The sequence below is a fragment of the Sphaeramia orbicularis genome, chromosome 10 (genome assembly GCF_902148855.1).
Source record: "Sphaeramia orbicularis chromosome 10, fSphaOr1.1, whole genome shotgun sequence".
Taxonomy (NCBI): Eukaryota; Metazoa; Chordata; class Actinopteri; order Kurtiformes; family Apogonidae; genus Sphaeramia; species Sphaeramia orbicularis.
Genome location: NC_043966.1, coordinates 30,974,045 through 30,982,631, shown reverse-complemented (window position 1 = coordinate 30,982,631; position 8,587 = coordinate 30,974,045). Strand labels below are relative to the sequence as shown.

The 8,587-nt window shown below is 36.6% G+C and overlaps 1 protein-coding gene across 1 annotated transcript; it reads left to right on the top strand.

Annotated features, from left to right (window-relative positions):
• The first annotated feature begins 3,109 nt into the window (after positions 1-3,109).
• Positions 3,110-8,069, top strand: fgf1a (fibroblast growth factor 1a). Its single transcript, XM_030144835.1, has 3 exons — positions 3,110-3,401; positions 7,557-7,660; positions 7,778-8,069. The coding sequence occupies exons 1-3, from the start codon at positions 3,227-3,229 to the stop codon at positions 7,976-7,978; spliced, it is 480 nt and encodes a 159-aa protein (XP_030000695.1). The 5' UTR covers positions 3,110-3,226; the 3' UTR covers positions 7,979-8,069.
• Positions 8,070-8,587: the final 518 nt, after the last annotated feature.

Genomic DNA, 8,587 nt, shown 5'->3' with positions numbered 1-8,587 from the left:
ATTTTGGTTTTTTTCCGTTGTTTTGTTGCGTCTCGTATAGTTTTGATTTTTTCTTGTTTTGTTTTCATCTTTTTTCGCTTTTCCTTTTGTCTTTTTACACCATTTTGTCTGTCTTCTACATTGTCATCTTATTGCAGCTTCTACATTTTCATCTTGTGCATTTAACTCTTCCAGAGATCACTCATCTTTTTTTTTTTTAATTAGGAAAATTAATTCACAATCATTGCCCTGCAGTTTACCAATTGGCGACCCAGTAAAACCACCTCTACGACCTGTTTTAGGCCTCAACCCAAAGACTGAGAGCAGTATCCATAAAACTATAATCCTGAACAGGCTTATTTTATGCTAATTTTTCATGATCAAACACATCCAGTATCTTCTGCCACCTGTTTTGTTCTATCTGTAGATTCTCACCTCTGGGTTTTAGTTTTGAGGATCATAATAACTTCATATTAAAACAACAGAAATCCTGTGGACAAAAACAGACTGGTTCACACTGTTTTACTGGGACACCTAAACACAACAGTCATGCTAATGCGACTCAGAACACCTGTGTTTCATAAAGTAAAAGACCAGATGCTGCTGTGAAAAGGTCAAACTCTTCACATGCATCCAGTAAAATAATTAAATGTGCACGACATTATAAAGATAATATTCACGTAGGACCTCTAACCAACAACAGAAATTTATGTCTAAGACTCTTTTCCATCAGCTGCAGGTTTGTTTTCATAGTTTCTGAGACGTTCACTGCCACTAATATAAAGTTTATGAATACTGTTTAGGTTTTTTAGAGCACAAAGCATCCCAGCTTCTCAAGTTAGTAAATTTAAAATCATCCAAATGTATGTTACCATCATGGCTTGATATACAGCTCTGGAAAAAATTAAAAGACTGCTGCAATTTCCTCTGAAATCAACATGTGTGCATGTATGACAGCCATTCCATTCCTGTGTCTGTTGAATTCCAACAAAAGCACCCCTTATTCTACTGAATAAACACCTGATCTACATCTTATTTAAGACGGAGAAGTATAGAAACCACTACTGGGGCCATTACTATCTTCCAGTTGACAAAAACAGTGCTATTAGTGTCGCAAAAGTAATTGGAATCCAAAAATAACTATTGAAAACTACTGGACCTCTGCTCTAAATATGTTCCCAAACTCTGAGGACTGGTTTTTCTGTCAGGACAATGCTCCTGGCCTCAGATAGGTCAATAAAGGTGTGGATGACGGACCACCAGGCGAAGACCCTGTCATGGCCAGCCCAGTCTCCTGACCTGAACCCACTTTGAAAACTTCTGGAATATAATCAGAGGAAGATGGATGGTCACAAGCCATGGAACATTGCTGAGCTTCTTGAATTTCTCTGCCAGGAGCTGCATAAAGTCATCCAACAGCAACGGAGGAGAGCCAAGACACGAGAAAGCTGTCATTGAAAATCGGGGTTATTCCACCAAATATTGATGTCTGAACTTTTCCCAAGTTACAACATTAGTATTGTGTTGTTTAGAAATGAATATGAACTGGTTTTCTTTGCATTATTTGAGGTCTGAAAACACCTGCATCTTTTTATTATTTTGACCATGTGTTGTGTTCTGCAAATACATGCTCTAAATAATATTATTTGGAATTTGGGAGAAATGTTGTCGGTAGTTTAGAGAATAAAACAAAAATGTCCATTTTACTCAAACACATGCCTATAAATGGTAAAATCAGAGAAAGTGTTGATTTTGCAGTTTTGTTTGTTATTGCAGTACCTCTATAGTGATGATTGTGGTGGGGGTAACAACTCTTATCAATGTTTTTTTTTATTGTTGTTACTGCTGTTATCACTATTATTGATGTTAAGGAGGAAAACATTATTGAATGTTATACAGAAACTTCATAAAGTTCCACGCAGCCTCCCATGTGAATGCGCACACACTAAACACACTTATACTCTACCAGTCCAAACTTTGGACTCACCTGGTTTTTCTTTATTTTCATGACTATTTCCATTGTAGATTCTCACTGAAGGTATCACAACTATGAATGAACACATATGGAGTTATGTAGTTAAGAAAAAGTGTGACATTACTCAAAGCATGTTTTATATTTTAGATTCTTCAAAATAGCCACATTTTGCTTTTATTACTGCTTTGCACATTCTTGGGATTCTCTTCATGAGCTTCATGAGGTAGTCACCTGAAATGTTTTCCAAAAGTCTTGAAGGAGTTCCCAGTGATGCTGAACACTTGTTGGCCATCTGAGGTCCATCTCATGTCATTTAAATTAGAGGGTGAGTTCAAACTTTTGACTGGTAGTGTACATTAAGTACATAAATACATATACATACACACCTGGATAACAGCTGTATATAAGCTATCCAAGTAATTTATCATAGTTTCAGAGAGGCCATTAGTCTTCTCTTTGCATCATTTTGTCATAAAAAACAAACACAAACATGATCGAAATAAAGAATAAAACGAAATTAAATTAAATGTTGACAGTAAAAACTAGTTTGGATATTTCCAGTCCAGGTCTATGTTAAAAGGGGATACCTTTTTAATTATTTTGGAATATTTAACCTTATGTTTAGCAGTCTACTGAACAACCTACCCATCCAATGTATGTTATGGTTTTTCAGGTGTTTTATCTTTTTTTTTTTTTTTTTTTTTTTTTTAACCTCCTAAGACCAAGGAAATGTCAGCAAAGTACAATTTTTTTTAATTAAATAAGTGCCTATATTGGAAACATCATGATGCAACAGTTTTTTCAGATGCAGTTTTTCTTTTTAATTTTTATGGAATGTCCTTTGTGGTGGACAGTTTTCTTTTCTTTTCTTTTCTTTTCTTTTTCTTTCTTTTTTTTTTTTGTATAAAGTTGTGAAACTCTTGTCCTCAAATGTGGACAGAAAACCCAAAGCTGGGTCTGAGGAGGTTGATTTTATTTTATTTTGTGTGTGTGTTTTGATGTAACTGGCCGCTGTAAAATCTCTCCCTTCACGGATTAATAAAAGCATCTACCGATCTACTACTCAGTTTATTAAAAAGTCTAAATAACACAGTGAGGACAACATGTGGTCCGGAGTCTCCATCCGGACTCGGGAACGCGCATCCCCCTGCCCGTGCGGTCTCCGCGCTCGTCCACGTGGCTGTGTGAACACCTGACCGCCACCGGGGACTGAACCGATCCGGCACCGGAAACCGGACCAAACCTCGGTCTCGTCTCCCCGTGTGCAGGAGGATGGACGTGGAAGTGTCGGTGGACGTGGACGTGGCCGCGGGTCAGACCGTGGACAGAGGCCCGGTGCTGGACCACAGGCGGAGGACGCGGCTGTACTGCATGAATGGCGGACATCACCTCCAGATCCTGCCCGACGGGACGGTGCAGGGCCAGAGGGACGGCGAGGACGTCCACGGTGAGGATCTGGGGCACCACACAAACACCAGAGGAGATCCAGACACATGCAGCTGCAGGTGTGTCAGGTCCATAGAGGAAAACACTCACATCCTCTGGAACTAAACACCTGATCAGTAGTTGATGAAGTTCCTCTAAAGGCCGTTTACAGGCCTAGACCATCACCAGGACCACATGGAGACAGAACCAGACTCATATACATGACACCTAGCACTTTACTGTCAGTTTGATAGCACACATACGTGGATTTTAACAATCTATGAAGGACATGTGTGGATAGAAAGCATCCATCCATCCATCCATCACCTTTAATTGAATATTATAATAAAAACAACAAATAATGTGAATGAAATACATAATATCAGAATAATCATCCATGATCACTTTCCTGTTTCTCTCAGCAACGATTATTCTAATATTATTTACTGCATTCATATGGCTTGTTTCTCTGCAGGTTTTGTTAGTTTTTAATACTGTATCACTGCAATAATGTTGGTGCAATAGTGACCTAACAAATGTGCAATATGTAGTAACCTGCCTATGCACTTGTTCTCCATGTATTTGACACTGTTTTTATTCCATATATATGATACTATGTTTTAATTTGTGTATTATTGGTTGAAACATACACTATGTCCAAAGATAATTTCCTTAAGGGGACATTATAGTGTTTTGTATCGTATCATATGGTATTGTATTGTATCATATGGTGCATTCATTCATACGTTAAAGACTAAAGGGCCTGGCCAAGTGAGTAATGGAGTGAGAAAGCACCCTGCAGCAATACTAATCATTCCATATCTGTTTTAAAAATTCATTTAGCAGTAACCATAATAGCTCAAATTGTAGGTCTAAGTAAGTACTTTAACATGCCATTAAGGAATAATAATGTTTTAATAAAAACATGAATTTGTCATAATTGACAAAGTAACGGAGTGAGGAATAATAAACAGCAGTTATTCAAGGTTTAGAAAAAATACCAAATAGTGCTGTTCCTCAAGAAAAGTGCAAATATTTAGCATACCACACTTTTCTTAATATATGAGTACATTATATCCAAAAATGAAACTGATATCATTGTTATTTTAGTTTTAAAAGACATTCATTCATGGTAACAGAATGAGAATCTAAAAAAGTGACGAGTGAGATGTTTGTTCAGTGTGATGCACCATAATAATAATCAAAGATTTTATTAAGATACTGAACAAATGATCAGTTTTTGTTTCATTACTATATTTAATAGACATCTTTCTGCAGTTTTTTTTTTTTTAACATAATGAATAACATTCAAAATCATTACAGTATTTGATTATTATGAAATATAAGATTAGACACAGGCATATATTTTTAACATATTTACTTACACATTGCTATTTACATTCTCAATTCACGCTGTATACATTCATTTACAACCTTTAATGTTCTTCATGTACACTGTATTCTCATATATTTTCTTATATATCCAGTTGTAATTCAGCTACAAATTAAATAAACACAGTTTTAGAAACTAGAGATATATGTCTTTCATGCTGAGTGATCAAAAGTATTGTTTTAGAGAAAAAGAAATTGACCCTGATGTTCACTTTTGCTTGGCTAGGCCCTAAACGCAGGCCGGGATGTGTTCATCCTTTATTATTTCAACCTTATAGCCTACTTTTTTATTAAACACACAAGTACATTTAACTTCTTCTATCAACTTTACACTACTTGGCTTTTTCCCCCATTTGTGCTTTTGAAAATAAAAGGATTAGAGTTGAAAAAGAACTTAACGCTTGTGTTTTGATCATTTTCATTTAAATAAACTGGTTTTCACTACATTAAATCAAAATGAAGAAAAATAATCAACTCAAAATGGACAGACATGAACAAAATAAGTAAAAAAAAAAAAAAAAAAAAGAATCCAAACCAAGATGATCAAAATAAACATTAAGTCATTGTACAGTCACCTCAGCCTCTTAGGCAGGGGTAGGTAACTCCGGTCCTCATGGTCCAGTATCCTGCATGTTTTAGATGTTTCCCTCTTCCAGCCACACCTGGTTCAATTAATGATCAGCTCATCATCATGCTCTGCAGAAGCCTGATAATGATGGAATGACTTCCAGGTGTGCTGGAAGAGGGAAATATCTGAAGCATGCAGGATACCGGCCCTCGAGGACCATGGTTTCCTACCCCTGCTATAAGGTAACTGTACTGTGCTGGTTTAGAACAGGGGCCACCAACCCTGGTCCTCAAGAGCCACTATCCTGCATGTTTTAGATGTATCCCTCTTGTAACACACCTGATTCAAATGAAAAGCCAATCATTAAGCTCTGCAGATGCCTGATAATGACCCTTCGGGTGTGCTGGAAGAGGGAAACGTCTAAAACATGCAGGATACCGGCCCTCAAGGACTGGGTTTGGACACCCCTGATCTAAAACATGCAGGACAATAGCTCTGGAGGACCAGGATTGGTGACTCCTGGTTTAGAATGTTGACGTTTTCAAGACTTCACATGTTTATTACCCACTTTACTTGTATCAAACATTTACGTATATTGGTAGTGAATGAAAACACACAGAAATTCAGGGTTTTTGGTGGATGAAAATCTGACTCTTAATCTGATTTAATTTACTTGCATTTCATATATTTTACTATTAAATTCCCTGTTTTTTCCACATATCACATATACCTATTTATTGCATCTTAACTATTTACCTGATGTTCAGACTGATATTTGAGCTTAGGTCAGGGGTAGGCTTTAGGTTTAGTATAGTTCTTATTCTTAATTTGGTCGTACATTTGTATGTTTTTTTACTATTGTCTGAGCTTGTGTGTAGTATCAAACTCAAGATTAGATTTTCAGTATACCCCATTTCACTTATGTCTTTTATTTACTGCATTATTGTACTTGTATTTGTTTGTGAATAAACTGAAACAGACCTGGTCTTAAAGCCTCTAGTTAGAGGTTACTAAAACCATAAAGGTCGTCCCGTCACACTGAGTTATGTGAGTGTACATTTATGACATTAAAGGAGGGAAAAACTGCAAAAGAGAATTAGAACCACAATGAGATTAAAAAATATAATATTTGGAAAATAAATTCAAACTATTACAAGAATAGTCATATTTTTAGACAAAGTCCTAATATACAAGAATAGAATAAGATAACATAAGCTAAGACTTTATTGATCCCACCAGGAGGAAATATCACAGTTGACAGCAGCTACATACAAAAGTAAAGTGCAGGGTAGACAGAAAAGAGGCTGAAAATATACAGCTGTGAAATATAAAGAGAAAACAGAAATCTGCCATTTATATAAATTTAGATTAAAATAATACATTTAAATAATAATATATTCATATTTACAATATAGATGCACATGCTGTTCTTTCTCAAAACGTTCTGACTTTCTTCTTAATCCTCAAAGACCTAAACAGCCGCTGGCATTAAAAGCATCTACTGATCTAAAATATTTAATAACTGTTGAACCACAAATCTTATAAATAAATAATTCAAGTAAAATACAGTTTGTCATCTTTTCATGGTCATCAGATATGATCCATTTGGATGTTCAGAGGTTCCGTAGTGAACATGAAAACATTGTCATCTTCTACAACATTAATTCACCAGTGAAACCCATGGAGTCTGACAAATGACAGGGGGTGTAGATGTATGTTTTCATGTTCAGTTAGTGAACTATTTTGCTAAAAAAGTAACTTTTTCCTCTGTTTTCTCTGTTCTGATATTAAACTTTGATTTTACTTTTATGATCACTAAATGAAATATAGTAAAACACCAGATTTTGACTGAAAAATTCAAAATACAGAAATAATATTATAACTGATAATAAATTTCTAAGGAAAGCTTAAATGTAGAGAAAACATGATTTCATAGTTGCCACATAAATCCTTCTAAGTCTTTAATGGTTAAAGTATCTTATTTTGTTGTGTTCGTTGAGGCCATAATTCTCCTCTGTAAAATAAATACATTTAAAATAAAACTCTGTGTTGAAGAAATAACCAGTAGGAATAATCCTATGTTCATCTGACAGGAATATTTCCTTATTTTCTTGTTTCTTACCATGTGTCCTTTACAGAAAAAGACTTATCCTGTAAAACTGGAGCTGGTTTGTGAGTTTGTGGCCACTTCCTGTTACTTTTGTCTTGTTTCTCCAGCTGTTCTGCAGCTCAAAGCGGTGGACCGTGGTGTTGTGGTCATCAGAGGAACAGAAACGGGCCGATATCTGGCCATGAACAACGAGGGCCGTCTCTACAGTTCAGTGAGTAGACGTTGACCTGATCTGTGTGATCGAAGTGGATTTGAGTTTTCACGCTCAGTCCCAGCCTTAAGTCTCATCATCATCATCTGTTTGTTCTTTTGTGTTGCTGTGTCTCAGCCCACTGTAAATGATGAGTGCTACTTCCTGGAGAAACTGGAGGAGAACCACTACAACACCTACCAGCCCCAGAAATACAAGGAGATGAACTGGTACGTGGGTCTGAAAAAGAACGGGAAACCCAAACTGGGCCCCAGAACCCACATCGGACAGAAGGCCATCTTCTTCCTCCCCCGACAACTGGAGCGTTCTGGAGACTGACGCCTCAACCAACATGAATGTATGTAATGGATCTGATCTGGTTCATCACATATGATCCTAAAACAGAATGTGGAAATGATGAGGTGGAGGCCAAAAAACAAACAAACAAAAAAAAAAGACTTTGCAGCCCAGTTTAACCTCATTTGTTTTCTCTTAAAGGAGTGATATTTTGCTTTTTTAAATGGAATTATGCATTTTAAACCATTTCCCTGTGGTCTACATAACCTGTAAATGCTATGCTTGGGTCTGAATTCTTCATTAATTCAACTCCACAGGTCCATCTTCAACCCTATTTCTGAGTAATGACACCAGAAAGGTGGTTTTGAGCGCTGGCCCTTTAAATGCACACGAGCCACTTCAGGCCCCGCCCCCTCCAGGTTGTTGACTGTGCTGTTCTGTCCTGTTCAACCAACAACTGAACATTTTAGGTAATTGGCTCAAAGTTTGGACATATTTTCAGTATGGACTACAACCGCTGCTGCTGACAAATAATTATGGCGTACTCAGAGAAATGTTCGTTGGAAGTCTTGACCTTATATGTATAAATGTCGTGACGTAATTATAGACGCAACAAATTAAGCAGGAATTAAAACAGGTTGTAGAAATCCA